Below are 21,274 nucleotides of genomic sequence, written 5' to 3'. Positions count from 1 at the left end.
TACATCTCTCAGAAGGAATAGCTCTTCCTTACAGGAAGTATGAATCAAAATAATGCAAGAGAGAGCATGTTAAAAGGATAACTGAAGGCTATGCATTTTTTTCCATGCAAAATCCAGGAACCCTTACACCTGAAACTATCTTAAATGCAAAATAAGTGACTACCCATGGGCAGAAAAAATGATGTGGTTTTACTGCTGCAATATATAAAGACACAACTACTAGTCATCTATAGCTAATGCTACTGGCAAAAAGAAGTTCTCTAGCTTTTCATTTAGAGCAGAATAATTTTATAAACATTGTTTTGTTTTTATCATGAAAACTTTGTTTCAAATTTCCCACATAAGATATCCATTAAGTCCTCCTCAGTTCAAGGCAACAATAAAAGTTTAGAAAATGTTTTTATACCTTAACAACCAACCTTGAATAGGAGTTTCAAAAGTAGTGGGTTCACCCACAGATTAGCCTCTTATTTCCCACGTAAGACCTATTTTTGACCTCATCTTCAGGATAAGCATAGACTGGTTCCTACTACATCTCTCTGCATTTAAAATGCACTTTTTCTCTCTTTCCCCCTATCCTCATTCACCCACTGTAATTGACATATATGGAAAAGTTCATGCGATTCACTGAAGGAACATTCCAGCACCTCATTCCAGTGGAAGATATTTTGCTGCTCTGTGGATAAATACAATCTGTGAGTAAGAGGGAATTTCCTGTCTCATACTTTCCTTACTCCTTTGTATACTTGTATACTTTATAACTGTGATCATATTTTCTAGCTCTGTCTCACAGGAAAGAGAACAATAATGTTCTGGGAAAGCAATCATTATTTTGGAGCTTTTTACTATGATATGTGTAGACAATTGTAATATCTACCACTGCACATTAGTAGTACCCAAATAATTTTCAAAAGGAGAATGGTAACAGTATCTTCAGGCACAGAGAGGGGAAATTATTATCTTCTGGTTACCCAGAAAGTCAATGATTAAGCTGAGAACTGAACCCAGGACTTCTGAACATTAGGCCAGTCCACTGGCTGTTATGCCACACTGCCTCTGCCGTAAATCTGTTTGATGGATTTTTCAGTCATGGAACATTAAAGGCTCTGCTCTTGTCTAATGAATATGTTTAAAGAAAAGAGTACAAACAAAAGCAAATGTAATACTTAAATTAGCTGAGACATCCTGCTTTGATGTCACACTTGGATAAAGGATTTCCTACTGGAGACCTATGTGCACTTATACATACTGAAAAATATTTTAGCCAGTACCACTAGCTGGCATACTGGTATCTATTTATGCCTGAAAAGAGAACATAATCAGTTTTAGTTGGTTAAGAACAATCTGAGCCAACTTTTAGATTATGACCAAAAGCTTGGCAGTGCAGTAGCAGTGGCAAGTAGCAGAAAATTGCTTACAGTGTTATTTGCCAGATTACTTGAACAATTTACATGGGGTTTTCAAGAGAGTTTGAAGTATTAAAAACTTCAGATTTGGAAAAGCCTTGGACTGTGGATTTTTGTTCATAGTTACAACAAATGCACAGAGGAGGGTTATGATATAGTCTGACTGACTAAATGAAGCATTTTTTAAGACAAACTCCCTGAAACATTTAGGAGCAGTTCAGACTGAACTGGGGTATTTTGGTGGGGTTTTTTTTTCATTGAAGATTTGAAGAGCCAATTGATTTAGATGAAACGATCAACTTTTCATGTCTCCTTATTTAAGATTCATGTTGACATTGTACTAAATATGGCCATATAGTTTGTATTCCAGATAAATTGATCTGACTACAAGCCTCACTCTTTAGTATGATTCTTACTCCAAGATAAATCAATATTTAATATCTCCTGCAACAGCCCCTGTAGATAATGTTAAACCTTTTCTCCATCCCATTAAGTTACCTTTAAAAATTCTTTATACAAGGCTTCACAGATGACTTCTGAAAAAGTAGTTTATGAAAAGCAGTCTGAAATTCATTAATTCAGATGGAAAGGGTTTTTTAATCTTGCTGCATTGTGCTGATCTCTAAATCCATCTCTGTTTAGCCAATTCTCCTGCTCAGCTAATTTGAAGAATAAATAAATACTTCCTGAAAATCTGTACCACAGATTTTAAACATAAAGAATAATATCTTTCTACTGCTTGGTCTATATAGTACAAGATATCTCTAGGGTGTGGGTTTCTACAAGAACAGGCTGAACAAGGCTCTCCCTAACTTCCTGAGAGGATGGGCACTCTGCATCATGAGGTACCAACCACTACTCAGCTCCAAGTCTATTGCCACATCAGCTAAGAGAAACAGTGATGAGCAGCAGTGTGTGAGGCTCACGCATCAATCACATCCCAGGCTCCATTTTGAATATTAAAAACTATGTCTGCTCCCTCTCCCCTCCCCACCCTCCAATCTGGTGCAGCAGCTGAGAAGGAAAAACATCTCTTCCTCTTCCCTGAAACCTCTCCTATGGCTAAGGGCCCCAGTGGGATAGGAGTCTTTGATATCAGAAGAATGCAAACAGTAAGGCTAAGGTTTGCTGCTTCTTAGGGTTTAGAAACAGAGACATAAGAGGAATTTCAAATGATTATATATTGGGAGAACTGAAAGGGATGATGCCAAAAGGAAGGAAAGAGCTATATACTCTGGAGCTATCTGATTGTAAATCCACCATTTAAACTATAGGATCTTCACATTCCTATCTGTGCTCTTCCTTACTCGCATTTTCTACTCTGCATTACATTCAAAGTGCATTTCTATGGACACTATGCAGCATTGAAGCTCTGTTCCATCCCTCACCCTCTAGCCTACTGGTTCCCAACACAAACAGTCCACAATACTTAAAATCTTCTGATTCAGCCATTTGTGGGGTCATGGTGAAAACTCAGTGAAATGTTCCAGTTTAATAAAAGGGGAGGGGGGACTTTGTTTTCAAAGCCACGTTTTGCAGCTTTTGCAGCAAAATTGCTCACATAGTTATGTCCTTGAGCTGGCAGTGAGCTGCAGCCCAAGTTGTTGAGAACCTCTTTGCACTAGAGAGATAGCATGTGGAACCAAGATAGCTCTTGCCTTTCAAATCTATTAAAGGTCTTCAACTCAGGAACTATATGAGCTTTGTTTTGAATCAAAGAACAGCCTGAAAGGGTCTGATCCTAAATGAGTTCTGTCATCAGTTACAAAATAGAATTATTAAAGAAAAAAAAATGTGACTGATTAACTCACAATGCAGTTTTCGATTTCATCTCTATTCCTTTGCCACTCCAAGCAATCAAAAATGTGATAAACTGTGTATTTTGCTTATGGAAAATGTTCAGTGTGTAACTTAGTTGTGAACTCAAACCCAAGACAGATTTAGCACAAGAATGCAGTTGTATGGAGAACATACCCTCAAAATAACAAAAATATATGAAATAATACAATCTTTACACAGTGGAAGATGTTAGTGGCAATTCTAATGTGGAAATTGTGTGCTATTCTATTAGTTAATTAAGATGTGACACACAATGGCAGTGAGGATCTTGTTTTCATGAGACACTACAAAAGCCTGAGCAAAACCATGGTGAGATTAAGCAGAAGGGAAGAGCAGCACCAGGGTTAAAAAAAAAGGAAAGGAGACCAAATGAAGCAGGTCATTGCAAACACTCCAAGAAGATTCCCTTCCTCTCTCTTGAGGAATGGTAGAAACTTCCACTACCTAAACCATAGTCTGCACCATATTCCTAGTACTGCAGCAGTGGAATCTCAGATGAGTTAAAGGATGATGAAGTAATGTGGGTCCTGATGCACAGAAGCACATGTGCTGAAATGCATCCTTAACATAGCAAATGCTTTACATTAGGAGAACTTAAATGGGGTCACAAACAGGAAATGGGGTACTCTTTTCCCCTATTAACTGGATTCTTTATGCTCTCATAACACATATTCCCAGGTAGCTACAGTAATGTGGCATGGATGGGGATAAAGGAAATCACTTGATAAACCAAGCAAGTAGTACACTTTACCTCTTCCTTTGTAGGATAACTCACATATGCACTACAAATTTCTCATATTAACAGTTCCTTACTAGCGAGTATATACTGATAATCTAAGGATGACTTTTGGACTGAATGGAATGACAATCCTGCACAGCAGAGAATGCTGGTTGATGCAGAGGACTGATAGGTATCCTAGTCAATATAGCATCAGTCTATAACTGTGAATATTTTAACTCAGCCTGTTCCTTGCAATGAAAGAGGAAAAATAAACCTTACGTGAAAGAGGGTGGGAGCAAATTTTAGAGGAAAGTATATTCCTTGCAGTTTTAAGTTTTGGGTTATTTATGAATGGAAACAAAGAGCTGAGATACACTTAATAAGGCATGTGATGATATAGTGCGATCTCTAGTGTGACACTGAAGAATAAAACACAGGAGTTACACAAAGGTGATGCAGGTAATCCCTTGATAAAGGGAAACCCCTTGGGTTGATGAGTGCAGCCATACAACCTAATCTTATTCATGAGTATTCAAAGAACTTGAGTAGCATCAGGCGAGGAACAGAATTCTGGCAGGGAGCAGGCAGTTTTTTTGAACCTTTGACAGACCAAGAAGTTTTACAGTACATGATATGTCAGTGACTCACTTTGTGTACAGTTCTAATGCACATCCTCCAAGTGATGGCTTCTAAACAGAATGTAATACAAATGTACCAGCATCCAAAATACAGCAAAGACTGTTCCTGTGCTTTAGAAATGGAAGGGAACAAGCATGTAAAAGTGGGATGCACTAAGCAAGAATCTCTACAACCTTTTTATATAAAGACAGTTCATCTAAGTAGGAGGCAGATAATGAAATTGTTACTTCACAGTTGAACTCAAGGATGCAAAGAAAATGGCAGGGAGATAAGAACATACCCATTGCCTGCTGTCTCAAGAAGCCCTTGGCAAGATAACAGTGAAATCATGCACCCAGCAACTGATCAACACAGATCTGACATTAAACCACAAGTGTCCACTTCCCTTACTGGCTGTTTAATAAATTGCTTTGGAACGGGTGGAGGTGAAGAGGAGATCTTTCCAAAACCTTGTCTCAATGTTCTCCCTCAGTTAATGAATGTCAGCAAGTGGAATAGAACAGAAATTTGATATGTTTTTCCAGCCTTTCTTCTAGAACCATTTGCAACATGTTAGAGGCCACAGGCATAAAAGTGAAACACTGGGAAATTAATGTTGTCTGTAGGTTTTCAGGATGTAAGCTGGGCAATTTCAGCTTGTGGATTAGGCATACTTTAGGTTTTAAGTAGTGTTACAACAGCTTACTATGACTCGAACAACATTTTAGTGTGAGTAATCTGATGTTGAGTATCATTTATTACCCTCTTATACATTTTCAATTGAGATAGACCTGTCTACGGAGTAGTATTATGTGACTACAGATGGGCAAGCTAAGTGCAGTGAACAATTTATCCAAAAAAATAAAGTATTTCCTATCTTTTCAAACTACCCATGGAGGATAAGTGATTTCTATACCCATATGAGTGCCAGTGTTCTAACAATCCAACTTTTTTAAGCCATGCATGAACTGTGCACTTAAATGCTCAATAGTTTGCTGTTTGTGATTTATGCTGTATTTGGCCACCTAAGACAAATGATATTGTTTTCAATGCCTTACTCAGTGATAAGTATTGCAACATTGCCTTAAATTACCCAAAAGAAAAAATAAAGCAACTGGGAATTCTCTCAGTTCAAAAACTTCCCAGGTAATAAAAAGCTTTTACTTCCATCTATAAGCTCCTGCATACGACAGCTTCAACATCACAGAAAAACCAATGAATCTGTCTCTGGAATACCATCGGTAGAAAAAGGATGGCAGTGGTAAGGGATATTGCAGCAAGGCCCACAGCACCCCTAGATTAAATTGCTGCAAAGTTCAGGGAGGTGCTGTAAAGATCTATAATTAGCATTGACACTGTATCAGGGGCTGGAAGATCTCCCTGGTACTGCATTCCTCATTTGGTCAGTGGGTGCTGCAACAAATCCTCCATTTCTTATGAAGAGGGGCTGAGTAATTTGGGCATAAATTGCAAATGCTTAATTGTGCACAAATGTCCATGTTCATATGTAAATACACCCATAGAAATAAAAACCAGTTTGCATGAATATTTGCAAAAAGAAAACAAAGGAAGGAATAAGTATGGTCAAACTCCATTAATCAGATTTCAAACAAACACTTGCAAATACTGTTTTACATTATTGCCTCAAATCTTTTCATGAGATAAAATAAGAAAATTTTACCTGTTAGAATGCTTATTCTTTTGTTTGAAGCAAAACAGTTAAGCCAGCACAAAGTAGTGCATAATCCCACAAACAGGCAGCTAAGTAAATATCCTTCAACAACAGGGAGTATATTTGAATTTATCATATCTATTGGTGCAGCCTAATGACACTTGAGAAACAGGAGACATTTTTAATTTTAGAAAGTAATGAAATATCAGAGAAAGCAGTCCAAATTTATCCTTGCTGTACTTTATCTACTGCAGTAGAGAGTTACATTGGCAATGCATTTGGTGTTGTGAATTTGCTTAGAGGAATACACAGAGCTTGGAAAAAAATGGCAGTAACTTTTGCGGATGTCTCTGCTTGTATCTAAGTGTGAAATAATATGCAAATATATTCTGTAGTTCTCAGGACAATTGAGGAAGTGATATGATAGGATTGTGCAGCTGCCATTCTGACCCACAATTTAAATAAATGAATATATTCCTGTCCTAGCAAATTTATGCTTGAACAATAATTTTCAACCTGCCTTTATTGTTTTGTGGAGAAGCGTAATAAAAACATAGGATAAATTTCAGTATGGATCTGTAAAGTCTCCTGACTAGCTTCAGAAATGTATTGTGTATAAGAAGTTGCAATCCTTATGCTGTTAAAGTCACCAAAAAGACACTATCCTTTAGGGCAGAAAATCATCCTTTGGAAAAAAATATCCTTGTTGCTTTGTGCAAATTTTTCAACAGTCATCCTTGACACCCGTTTTAATCTAATTCTGTTCCTTTGGGATATTTTGTTGCTCCAAAATTTAAGGGAGAAGATCAAAATGGGGCAAAGTTCTTATCCCTTTCACAGAAAATACCCCACACAAGTGAAAAAGCAGTGTATTTGGCAATTTTTTCTTGAGCTGGAAAGGCAACAGAAGAAAGGGTCCAAATCCCCATTGTTATTATCATCATCATTATGATTATTATTAATTTGGTCTAAAACCTGCAGCCAGGCAACCCCTTCAAGTAGCCCTGACAGCAGAAATAAAAACCCATAACTGTGTTTAGCAAGCATACCAGTAAGCATAGGTAGTGGCAAAACCTCTAGTAGTCAATATTCAAATGTAAAAATAGCTCTTGAGACCAAACGTTTGTGCTGACTTCTTTCCTGAAAAATAATATTACCAAATGCTCTTGTGATTGAACTGAAGGCATGAAAAACTTCACCTAACATGGAGAGTTTCTTCACTATGTAGTGTGTGTGTGTATACATATGTACACCTCTCTATATATGTGTACATAGTTCTTAAAATAATAATGTTTCATATAGGTTCTTTATGTCTAGGTGCATTTTCTTCAAGTTTCTTACATATGTACATTGTTATTGGGCTCTTTTTTATTCATTTATGGTCCGATAAAGTTTCTATGATTTATGCTTTGGAAAGATTACATATTTTTCACTGAATTTATTTTGATAATTTAATCAATAGAAAAAAATAATTTAGGTTTTATTTTAATCAGCCCTTACATAATTGGAAGGACTAAGCGTTTAACTGCACATCTAATGCTTTGGAACTGAAATGCACAAACTGCCAATTTTATCAAGACAGTTTTGGAAAGTAAGGTCAATTGAGCAAAATACTTAAGAACAAAGGTCTGCACAGCAAATTCTTCTATAGGTGGAAACTGGATCCATAGCAAGCTGGCACCATAGCTAACTTATCTGTAAATTTAGATGACCTACATATGCCAGAGATTTTGCACTGTTTCTTTTTCTCTTTTCACTGTCAGTTCCACAGTTTCAGTGAACATGTATTTTTAATGTGCAAATTTCAAATACATTATTTGTATGTCTTTCTACACATAGCATACAAAGTAAATCTGAAAAAAATTTAGTAGGTATATTGATAGGCATGAGTATGAATACGTAGGTGTAAATAGTAATTGAGCAATAGCATGTGATCAATTAAAGGCTGCATAATATGTTATGTACAGACAGAAAGTTAACGATTTATGAGCAGCTTTAATATTTCTATCTCTTGAGTTGGAGAAACAGACTTGACAAGATTTCATACCCACAGCCTTCTGCACCTGGTTCCCATTATAAACCTGGCCTTGATAATGGAGCTATGTTCTTCTGCAGAGGCTAATGTTAGCACTGTTATTTTCCTCCCATAACTCCTATAACATGAGTACAATTGTTATGGCTGTATTTGACCCCTCTATGCATGTGCAGTTACAACTTCCATCACCTTTCTCACTAAATAGATAGAGATCAGATATAACATTTCTTAAAGTATGGGTACAATTTCTAAACCTGTTTTTATTTCCTATGATATCTACAGAAGCTAGTGATACAGTACAGGCTTCATGGTTATAGTGAAAGTGAGATTCATCTTTTTTCCTTATTTGTTTATAATTGAAACATTTCTCTTTAAAAGATATGGTTGGAGACACAAGGATTCATTTCTTTTTTTTTTCCAAGATGTTCTGCTTTCAATTTAATTTCAAATTACATTTAAAGTTCTACTTGTAAAGCATAAATTCATTGCTATACTTATCTGTGTCTGAGAGATATTGAAATCATTCAGCTAGTCAAAGATGCATTTAATTCCTGATCAGACCTCACAACAGAAAGAAAAACAAAAAATACAATGTTCCCTGTGCCCTACTGTTATACTCTAAATACACTGATTTAGAAAACCAATGCAAGCACATATGACTAAGAAATTCATACAAAAGCAAAAATCATCAAGACTTTGAACTTCTTGAAAAAAATAGGGAATTCCCTGGAGGGATATGCTGCCTAGGTAGTCTAGCCATAACACACATAATATACCCTGAAAAAATGTTCCTTGAAATCATTACTACTTTTTCTCCCCAATCAGTGTTATAAACTTATCTTGGCATGAAATTTCAAATATTGGAAGCAACAACATAAATAAACAGAATTTCTCCAGCTATTCTTCAAAAATGAGTGTTTGAAGTCCAGCATGTTTTCCAGTTCTAATAAAAGGGGGCAGTATTACATCAGCTGAAATTCTGAATTGTCCAAATTATCATAAAAAGTGCTAGAGAAGGATACAAAACTGCTGAATTCCACTGAAAATAGACTGTTACTGTGTATGCAGCCACAAATCTGCTTGTCTGCCTTGGGGTAAAATTTTCAGAGCTAGTTCAGTGGGACTTAGGCTCCTGCATTGCAGCCTCTTCAAAAAAATTTTACTTGAGTCACTATTTTCCTTTCAAAATTATTAAGGAAATATTACAGTTGATATAAAGTGAAGACACATGTTTCATGTAGCTAGGATAAGCCCTATGCCTAAAAAGGCAATTGCAAAATTCTTGCTGTTTCAAAAAATTTTGGAACAAATATTTCTATTTTTTATTTTTAACAAAGGCTTTTCAGATTAAAATACTGGTATCCAAAAATGGCTTTAAGAAATTAACTTTGACCACCCAGAATAAAAAAAATTAAAATCATAGCTAACATATGTGATGTACAGCCACAAGCAGATCACTAAATTTAAATTAAGCAAATGCACGGGAAAGTATAAAGGACCTTTGTTTTGTAATAATGATGAGGGCTGCTGGGATTTGTATTTGAAACTTTTCCCTGTTCTGGGATGTTTAATTCAAACCAGCCATTTATCTGTTATAAAATGATGGAACTGTAAAGAGGTTGTCTCCATGCAACGTGTCCTTCTACGTCTCAGAAACTCCCCAGGGAAAGGTTTGTTGACTGAGCAGAATGACGTATTCAGGAAAAACAGTTTTGCAGTTGCAGTGTCTCTTTGTAGAAATCAGAGTCTTCATTAGACAGATGGAATACACTCCCACTGAGCTGAATAAATTGCCTATATTTTTGCAAGAAAGTGAGAGCACACTAGCAGTTCTTTAAGTAAATCAGTACCTTGCGATTTTATAGTTTCTATGCAGTTCCAGATTTTCTATTATAGAATATAAATACTTGAATTATGTTACATCTAAGTGTAAGTTATGGGGGCAGGACCTCTCAAGTTACAGTGAGAACAAAACTTGCTAAAATGACTGAGATGATACCATAATAAAAGTAATTGCTTTGCAAGACTAGATATTTGCTGTCCATTTTTTTCCTAGTTATTAGGTATTCACCCTTTAATTACAAGTAGAACTAAGATTTAACCAATAGAAATACAGATCCAATTGAAGATGCTTAGAGTTTCTGTTATGTCTCACAGCAGACTGAAATACAAGCTCTGACCTCTTATTTACTAGGTACAAATATTCTATGAGAAAGTAAAGGGGGAAAAAAAGAAAATATTGGAAGTTTTTCTTAAATGATAAAAGCAAATGAGAATAAATCACTACCTGCAAATCTAAACCACATATTCATAAAGACTTTTAAAAATCCACAAGGCCCTCATGACCAGTTAATTCATGTTCTAAATGTAAAGGTGCTTATGACTACTTTCATTAAAAGGAGAAAAGATAATTGAATGCAGAATGCACTGGAGAAGTATTTTTTTAATTTTGTGTTTGTTTGGTTTTTGTAATCACACAGTTGAGAAATTACTAATAACAGGAATGCTTATAATAAGGTGATTCTCTTTGAGGTTATCTGAGAAATACCCTGTTCATGCAGAACAGACAGTGTGACTCCTGCCACTGTTGTCCTGTCTCTAATACTGAATGTGTGGGGAGAAAAAAGCTGGCAAAAAAACCTGTCAGCAGCATAATCCACTACTGCTTACCTTCAGAAAAAAAAACAATACAATGTTGGAGCTATTGCAGGGCTGTAGGCAGTCTATGATTATGCATGACTAGGAACATTTCCCACAAAGACATCCCAAAGTGTTTTTATCAGGCCAAGTTTGTACATACGTGCATTAGCTTCATATACATGATGAAGTGTAACAGCTCCAGAGTAGTTGTTATACTCTATTGTCTCAATAATCCACATATTTAACTGTCCCTAAATACAGCAGACCGTAACACCTCCAAAGGGGTCGTTATGGCTTATCAAGTCAAATCCAAATGCCTAAATATGGATTTGATCAATAGACTGTAACATCTCCGAGGGTAAATAATACACATTTTTTAAGAACGTACACACTTTGCATACAAACTGTAGTCTATATTAGGATAAATTACGTGGATTCAACTTGTAAAACTTTGATTTAGAAATAAGAAAGGAATAAAAGGCTCATTATAAGAGGTGCTAAAGTACCATAATTCCCAGGAAGCAGGCGATGACTCATGTCATTTATTTTGGGGTCTAATTCTGCCTTCCTACTGCAAATGCACAGTTGCCTGAAAAACTACAGAACAGTGGGAATGGGATATAAACATTAGAAAGTTATATTAAGTTCTTCTTCCTCTCAGATCTCAATGAATATGCTTCATGGTAAGTAAATGGGGAGGTGGGAATACATCCTTAGGTCTAGCTAATATGTTGTGTTTATTAATTTTGCATATATTCTATCTTGCCTTCATACATTTTTCTCTAATCACATTTCTACCTATATTTTTTACACAAAGATTTTCAGAAGTCTCTTTGTCAGTGTTTTCATGCTTTATATAAAAAAAAAAAAAGATAGGATTTGATTCTTATAAAATTAATGCCAGTTATCTTAAAAATTCTATAGCACTTTCAGGTTCTAATGAGCAAATTTTCTAGGCAATCACAGTAGTTTAAAATACTAAAATAAATACAATTAGCTCTAGCAATGCAAATTTTGTCAAAGTACTCCTTTTTGTTGAAGGTAACATGACTTGACAGGAAAAAAAGTTATAGCCTCTAAACAAAGCTGATTTTTGTAAGATTTTACTTTTGCTTCTCTCACATGGCATAAGATCTGTAGCCTATTTCCTTCATTTTTCAAATTCTCTCCCCTTCCCTAGTGTTTCTGTTTACACTGTGAAACAACTGACACTATTTCTTCCCTTCCCTCAGTCAGACCACACCTGATCAACACTAGGTGCAGTAGAAAAAGTGAACTCCATTATAGTGATTTTTTCGCCTTGTGTGCACTGTACTGGTTTAGGCACCAGAATTAAATTTAGTTCACATGGTGCTGAGTTTCGGATTTGTTACCAAAACAGTGCTGATAACACAGGGATGCTTCCACTGTTGCTGTATTGGGCTTCTACAGCATCAAGACCTTTTCTGTTTCTGATGCTACCCTGCCAGAGACAAGACTAGGGGTGCACAAAGCATTGAGAGGGGACACAGCCAGGCCAGCTACCCCAATTGACCAAAGGGATATTCCACAGCATATGACATCATGCTGAGCAATAAAAGCTGGGGGAGGGATTTGGAAGGGGAAATGTTGGAAATTTTGGCGTTTTTCTTCCTGTGTAACTTACACGTGCTGAAGCCCTGCTTTCCTGGAAATGGCTAAACATCTTGCTGGCAATGGGAAGTAGCCAGTTAATTCCTTGTTTTCCTTTGCTTACGTGCACAGCTTTTGCTATACTTATTAAACTGCCTCAACCCACAATTTTTCTCACTTTTACCCTTCTGATTCTCTTCCCCATCCCACCGGAAAGTAGTGCAAGTGGCTGCATGATGCCTACCTGCCTGCCCTAACCCACAACAGCACTCAAACTGCAATAACTCCACAGAATGGTATCATTTCAAAAGTATAGAGTAACCTTAATGCTTTAGCAAATGAAAAAGTTGAGCTGTGCCAGAGTGCTGCATGTTTTTGTTTTGGTCTTTCTGATGAGCAAGTCTCTGTGAGCACTTTTAAAGCTTTGTAGGAGATTTTTTTTGAACAGCTGAATATGAACAGAGGCAATTTTCAATTCTGTGTCTCTCACCAAATACAAAGCCTTCTGAGATTTAAATGACATGTTTTCAAAAAGGCCTAAGCCCAGGCTTTGAAGTTCTGTACATAATTTTGTGAGTGCCATCATTTGCACAACAAACTATTACCAACTATCTGAACTTGAAGACCAGTAACTGACCAGAACTCAATAGTTTTTTTAAACCAGCTGCAGGCAATTAATTTGTCATCTTTTTCTGGTGCCAGCTTCCAGCTACACATTTCTACAAGTCTAATTACCTGAAGCCAATCTGTGAAAATTTGGTCCTGAAAACACAGGATTCTTATTCTTCAAAAGAAACCAATCCAGAATTGCAACTATGTTATCAAAGCCTCATTGGGATTAGGACAGAAACTATACACAATCTTCTGGGCATACAATTATTTCAAAATTATGTTTTTCTAATTGAAATGATCTAGCATTCCCTCTCTCTCCCCCTCCATTTTGATCATCCTACCCGTAAGGTTTTAGAGTCAAAGAAATATACCATAATGTAAGAACTGAAAGGCAGAGGGTAAAGGGGGAAAGAAAAATGTTCTAGAATTATGTTTGTGCAAAGAATGCTTCTGGGTTTTATGCATTCTATACTTGCTATAAAATATATATACATTTCCTTAGTATTCATGACTGAATTAATTCTTTTATTTTCTTTAGGATAGAGAGTGGGGATATATTATAATTTAAAATGTCTAGTTTATATCCCATTCTTTTGCAAACGCTGCCTTTTCTTGCATGTATGGGGGGAGGAACACATACTACCATACCAAAGGGAAAACCAGAGTACATACTAGAACCTTTTTCTGCCTTAATGGTTCAATCTATAGTACCTGCTACAATAAATAAACCCAGCAGGATTATATATAGTCACTGAGAGCCTTAACAACAGATTTCCTTGCTGCTGTTTTATTCTTAGGTTTTAAAAGTTTCAAGTGCTACCATGAAAAGTCTAAAAGACAGTATTTGAGGGTGATGTTGTTTGTATCTATTAAAAAGTTCCAATTCACTCTGATATGTTTGCAAGTGAAAAAAAAAAAATCTTTTTCCTCAGAGTGCCTGATGTATAACCTCGATCTGAAAACTGTACATCATTGTGTCTATTGCTAGTAAACAGCACAAAAAAGAAATTTCAGATTATTCACTGAAATATTTACTGACTTTGCTCTAAAACGTGAAAGATGAAATAGAAACTTGTTATATCGAATACAAGTCATAAACATGATACTGAAAATAGTCAGGAAGCAGACCCAATAAGTAAGTGGATGCCATTTTTATACTTATTTTTCAAAGTCAAATCAAATGTTAAGAATTCTTTTAATAGCCCTTATAGCATATTAGATATTTTTAAATGTCAAGCCACTGAAACTCATAAAATATATTTTAAAATAAGCATAATTTTATAAACTCTTAATACTGAACATATGTGTGACATTTATTTTATTTATTATTAACTTGGGCTTTAGTATCCTGCCTCTTGATTAGTTAAGACAAACACTGTCTTTACAATTAGAGTGTTATCTGAATATGGTCCCCTTGATCAGTTATTAATTTCTATATTTTTTCATAGTATCAACCTGTATTAAATTAATTTTTCAGTTATGACATTTAAACTAATTCTAGCAAAATAAATATTTATTAGACTCTAAATTTGACTTGATAAAGCAGTTAATTCTGTGTGGCAGCAGTTTAACAAACCTTTTTAATAGACACTAAGCCTTTCTCTTGTTTTAAGTGCTGTAAAGAACCTATCACGCAAAAATATAAAATGTAGATTAAAAGGTATGTATCAAACTTTATTGGGTCTGTTTATGACATTTCTTTGCCATTCCACACCTTGCTACAATCCACTTACTCACCAAGTGTTCTCCTGTGGGTTGAGAAAAGATCATAGTATTATCAAATTCATAGTTTAACTTATACCTAATATCTTGCCGAGTATTATACTCAATCTGGACCAAATATTCCTGTTAGTCTTTGAACTTTAATATAACCTTCTCTCCCTCACCCAAGAAACAAAGAACCTGCCTATCTAATGCATATATATCTCACATAATTATTATAGGCACAACTACCTGTTGTGTTTGGGTTCTTTTAGGAAATAGTCTGAAATGCTAGTTGCTTTATAGGCTAATGAATGTGTCAGTTTTCTTTCCATTCATTACTAAATTGCATCATAACTGTTCCTATTTGCCAATGCCCTAGTGATTACTGGGATAATGTTTTTCCGTATATAGTTAACTGGAATAAGTATTGTGGTCTCTAACTGATTTTGTGGCAGTGGTGAAAAATAACTTGTGTGCTGTGTATTTTGCAGCATAAGCCACCTCTAGGGAAGCTAACAGAGAAGGATTCTCCATCCAAAGGGCTGATTTATAGCTTAGCCAATTACCAGATTCACTGTTCACTGTCTCTGGTATAAATACAGAGCAGGCTGCTGGAGCAGATCTTGAAGACCTCAGAAAGGCCACAGAGCAGGACAATACAGGTACAAAGAACTTTCCATGAGTCTTCTTTGTTCTCTGACTGGTCCTTAAAGCAGGTGTGATAGAAGCTGTTCCTCACCTTTCAGATATGAACCCAACTTGTTATTTTGTAAACTGGATCATGTCCTGCTCAGTTCAATGCTGGTCCCATTCTCCCAACACTTTGTCTCATTTCTGCCATTATTGTAGTGTGACATTTCATTTCAGTGTTTGCAAACTACAGCCAAGATTCAACGAATTTTAATCTCTGATGTCCCATTGAAACTAAGAGCCAAATGTACTGTTTTGAGCCTAAATACTTTGTTGCATATGAATCACAGATTCAAGTACACTCAGATACATACGATAGCATAGTAATACTTGACCATGCTAGTACATAACTGGCCTTTTTGCCATATTTGTTGATGCAGCCATACTCAAAAGCACAATTCAAAATCTAGTGCCCATGAACAATGGTAGCTTCAACCAATTCATTTCCCACGTTGCTATATGCATGCTTACAGCTTAATCACATGAGTGCACAGGACTGTAGTTTAGAATGCTATCATGTAAACGTAGAGAAGTTCATAGCACAGCACTGTGAAGTGACAAGGTGTATTTAACATGAAATCAGAGATGGCTAAAAGTTCTAAAAAGAAATTTCATATAAAAATAAGAAGCTATTTGCAGGGAAGAGAAGAGTGACAGACTGTGTGGTAATGGGAGGCATTACCTTTTCATTCCGGCAGTTGTTTAGACCCATGTTATTCATGGAGGGCAATTTTCCATCAACACCATGAGGCTGCTGTTGCTGCTGCTGTTCCCTTTGGATTTGCTCTCTCATTTTTCGAGCCTCCTGAATGGCTTTCATTACTGTGTCCTGGTCCCCAAATAGGGCAGGTGAATTAAGACTGGAAAGGATATCTATAAACAGAAAACACATTTTATTTAGGTAACTATCCAAATTTGAATTGAGGGTAGAAACTCAGCTCTCATATTGTTAGAGCTGCACCCAACTAACATCTGAATAAGAGCAGTGGCAATTGTCTGTTTGAAGGCTGAATTACTCTACAAAAGTGATTGATAAGCCTGTGCACTCTTTTGCTGTTAGAAATACAACTGCTGAAATCTTGGTATAGTCTGATATGGAGGAATCTGAGCATTTTCATGGTCTCAAATATGTGTTTAAGACAAAAATATTCTGAAGTTTAAACTAGAAGCCTTTGAGATACTGAGAAAAATTAATAAAATGAACAAAGGAGAAATGAATCTTGTTTACTTGTCCATGAAAGTCGATGCCAATTTTAGAATTTCTTTACAGAGAGACCCATCACTCCAGACATTTAGCTTTCCATTTCATAAAGAACAGTCACAGTTACTTCTGCGGCACAAAGTTTGCTATCACCATAATATGAGTATAAACCTCTAAATCAGTAAAGAAAAAACAGCTTTCTTTATCACTTTAAACAGCAAGAAACTTTTAAACATGCCTTTAGAACCTCACACAAAGATCCCTGTTACATCTTAAAATGCATGCTAGGAGTGAAAATCATCACCCCACATACAGTTTCCGATTTGAGACCAAAATTATTTTGTGACTGTTTTTTGTTTCTGTGATGAAATTGTGATTCAGCTGTTCCTACATGGAAGTATTATCTATACTGCACATGGATAGATTTGTACATCTATATTCCAGCTGGGAAGTTTCGAGCAATCAAAGTTTGTGCATGACCTGTCTGACAAGCAAATGTCTTCAATACAAGCTCTGAATTTGTTAGAATTGCGTACTTGCTGACAGTCCACTATTTATAAAAATAAATAAAAGAGAAAAAAAAAAACCACCAAAAAAAGAGCCTCAAACAAACCCAAAACAACAATTAAAAAAACCAAATCAGGCCAAGACTTGGAATTCTCTTTCAAATATAATTTTCATATACTTTTGATTTCATGTAAGTCCAGCGGAGTAAAATACTGCAAATTCAACCTTGGAGGACCTTGAATTATTTCAAAATATACATGAATAAGATTAAGGGTTTCTCACACTTCATTCTAGGTACTGAATGGTTAATTTAATACTGCGTCCTAGCTGAAAAGAGATGCAAACTGTGATGCTTCAGAGGGAACTGTGATGCTTTCTGTCTGAATGAAGCACCCCTCTCCAAAATAAAAATAATGCATTAGAGAACTATCATTGCTCTTGCTGGGTAAAATTTCCAATGCTCTGAACTGTTTCAGCAACTAAGTTCCATTCTGGACCCTAGGCAAGTTGGGAACCATATTTGCATGGCTTTTAAAGAGACCTAGACTCTCAAATATCTAAATTTATTATACAAATGTAGCAAAAGCTCCTATGCTGCCTGCTGATTTTTGACAATGTTTCCCTGTCTTTTTTATAGTTAAGGACTGAGATAAAAAATTTTTATGCCTTTACATGAAAAATATTTACACCTTAGAGGCTGTCTGTTTTCTGTAGTCATTTCTCTGGAATGGTCTGCGACTTCAAACTGATATGCCACTTTCTAATGTTAGATAGTGCAGTGATAGCTGCAAATAAATTGACAGGTAAAATATCTAGCTATCTGCAGAAAGTATCTTTCAGACATCGTGAGGTTCCCAAGTGTTTGGGAATGGAAAAACCCCCCTAATTTTTATATATTTAATGTATGTATTTAACATATCTGTTCATTATTCACAAGTGTTTCTATATATTTTACAAGTACACTTGAGCTACAGATTGTGAATAAGTGGTCTGTAGTAAGTATTTAGTCACTGTTAAAATTTACTATTTGAACTTTAGGGCTGATCATCTACATTTTGCAGCTCTTGATTCTGTTTCTTGACTGGGTAAGGTAGTCTTCGTACATAGTTTTCAGACCAATTTTGTTTCAGCACTTAATAAGCTTAGAGAATCTTGAACATAGGTCAAAAATTCCCTACTTGCAACTAGATGAATTAACCAAATCTTGACAGATGGGTAAGCAAATTATAAAAACATGAACAAATAATAACATAAACTGGCTGAACTGAAAACTTTCTGTCTTTGTTTAAAAAAAGCCCCCAAACAAACCTCTTTTTCAGGTTTTGTATACACATCTTTATTTACTTAGTGCATATATTTGTATGCATGTGCATTTCTTACATTATATATTTATTTCCTGCATTTCTTGTAGATGTATATCACTGCCTCATTATTTTGGTTACTCTTGTGAAACCCTGACAATCAAGCGTTCTCTGAAAATCTTTCCTGTAATGTTTTTCTCAGTTTTAAAGAGAAATAATAGGCCCAAGTACCTACTTAATTCAGAAATGTGCTCAGGTTGAAATTTTGTGTGGAAAACTTGCCCATTTTGTCCTTTCCCCAGAACAGATTAGTTACCTAAAGAGGATCCTCTTCCCAGAGATCCACCAAGTGGGCTGGGGATGCCACTTTTATTCGTCACTGTCACTGGACTGCTTTTGCTAGCTGGGAAGAGATTCTGTGTTGGAGATGTTGGGGATTTGACAGGTTCAGCTGTTTTGGGTCGGGCTGAAAGATTCAGTGGCTGAGCTGCTTCATCCTGCAAGAGTTTAATGTAAATAATTATTAGGAAAAGACAAATGAACACATCATTTTATAAGCAGCAGTTACTTTAGTCCTCAAAGACAATACCACATTCTCCAGCAATAATAACAAAAGAAGCTAATTATCTGCCTCCTTTAAGATTCAACGAAAGGAAACCTCATTAATTTCTCTGTGCTATGCTTCTTATTTACATTAACTATGTGGCTGGATCATTCTTTTTGCCAAATTAAAATTTGAATTAGCTCACATTACAGCTTAATTTCCTAATGTGTTTTCAGAGATCTAAATTAACCTAGGGCATTTACAAAGAATTATTTAAAATTTCCAGCAGCTCAGTAATGCTTTTGCTTTGGTTCTATTTGAAAAGTTCCTGGCACTATAAAAATAAGTTATGTAGCTTATTTTTAAATGTATTAGAAACTAAGGAATCAGAAGTACTTCTATGAAAGAATCATTTGGAAACCCTGACAGTTCTTTGGCCCACATTTAGTGTTGCCACTAACTTATACATTCCATGCATCTTATTCAGAGTGCATGTTTTGTTTAGTAAAATAATCTATGCTGTTCCCTCATAATAGAAGAGAAGAATTTCACAGAATTCAAATTCCTTTACTTACTAGGATAATGATGACATATTATATGAATTTAAAAATATTTTTTATTTTCTAACTTTTCATTTTGTATATTTTACAATATCTTATTATTCAAATGTCATGTCTTTTGATGGATTTATGTAAAATCAAGAATCTTTTCCACAGAAATGCTATGCTTCTTCTCATTTGATACTTCTGTATTATTTCTGTATTCTGTAGTTATTTCTGCTGTATTCAATCTTTAGTGTATCTGTATGTTTTATTTTCATAAAGACAAGGAATATTTTTTAAAGATATGTAAATCTACTATCAGCACTTTTATATCTTTTGATACTTCTCATACGCAATTGTGGAAGGAATTCTCTCTGATATATATCTTGTTTCTGTGTTAGAAGAAAATTAGCCCATCTAAAAAAATATCTTAACTTTTGGAAGAAGACTCATTCAAGCAATTAATTTCTTTGATCAGTATAGACTTTCACAATGCAGCATTCTTCCCATTCTTTGAGCTTGTTCCTTCTGCTTATACATTAAGCAAGACAGAGCATTTGGAAAACTGTGAAATGGTGATTTTCTGTAATTAAAGAGCCCAGTAAGACAGATCTCTCTTTTAAAATATGCCCAGAGCAGAATTATGCTGGATATAAGAGAATATTGTTCATATTTTGAAACACTGCACTGATGACTTCAAAGCTTAGATTTTGTCAAAATGCAATAATACACCACATTATCTCATCTTTTCCATTCTCCTTACTGTCAAGCAGTGATTTAGCAAAGTACATGTGATCATACACAACACATTACACAAGAAACTGTAACAAACAGGTATTTATAATGCCATCATATCTCCAGCTTAAAAGTGCATGACATTTTAATTCTTCCTGACATTTCAGTATGCACAAATGCCCACACCTGTCTGGAGTTCAAGTGAGAGCAGAAACTCAAAGATATAAGGGACATAGTCCAATCTTGTTCTTTGTGGCCACGTTTACATGTGAGCTGTTTCCTTGCACAGATACAAAGCATCTTCAGCAAATTTCTTGGAGAGTTCAAAGTCCCATTCAGAATATGAAGTTTCCCAGACTAGGTATTGTGAATACGTGCATATATGAATCTATGCTGCCATGTTCAATTTTTAATAATTTTCCACCTAGTACTGATACTGATATGGAAAAAATACTCTAAACATGCACAGAACCTTTTTGTTTCTACTATACAGACAGAATTGTCACATCTACAAGGCAATTAAAATGCTGGAAAACACTCTGGTCACTGACTTAAGAAAAACTTATCTTTACTTTTAGAAAGATATGACTCCTGTAAAATAATTTCACTAGTTCTATAGGTAGCACATCTAGTTTATACAAACAACTGCTTAAAACCAGAGAAAAATACAGAGGATTTGTTAAGCAATGCACGACCATCAAAACTGTCACATCTTACAAAGGTAACAGTTTGGAATGACTGCATATAGGTACTGCTTTTATACTAATTATTTCTTCACTAGCCATTGGTATTTGTCCACACGAAGCATTTGCAATTTATTTTTAATATTTTCAATGCAACAGTGTGCTCAATAAAAAGAAGAATAAAATGCCTTCTCTTTTATTAACATATACTTC

At 35.4% G+C, this 21,274-nt stretch overlaps 1 protein-coding gene across 2 annotated transcripts in view; it reads right to left on the bottom strand.

Annotated features, from left to right (window-relative positions):
- The window catches only part of SOX6 (SRY (sex determining region Y)-box 6), a 230,192-nt gene that overhangs the window by 39,090 nt on the left and 169,828 nt on the right, over window positions 1-21,274 (bottom strand). For both annotated transcript variants that reach the window (XM_009077468.1, XM_009077536.1), the window contains exons 9-10: window positions 18,874-19,054; window positions 16,231-16,421 (exon numbers count right to left, since the gene is read on the bottom strand). In XM_009077468.1, the coding sequence (XP_009075716.1) occupies window positions 16,231-16,421; window positions 18,874-19,054 (372 nt within the window). The remainder of the gene's footprint in view (window positions 1-16,230; window positions 16,422-18,873; window positions 19,055-21,274) is intronic.

The sequence above is a fragment of the Acanthisitta chloris genome, unplaced genomic scaffold (genome assembly GCF_000695815.1).
Source record: "Acanthisitta chloris isolate BGI_N310 unplaced genomic scaffold, ASM69581v1 scaffold8040, whole genome shotgun sequence".
NCBI lineage: Eukaryota > Metazoa > Chordata > Aves > Passeriformes > Acanthisittidae > Acanthisitta > Acanthisitta chloris.
The sequence above is the reverse complement of the archived record's forward strand: the minus strand, read 5'-3'. Positions and strand labels throughout refer to the sequence as shown.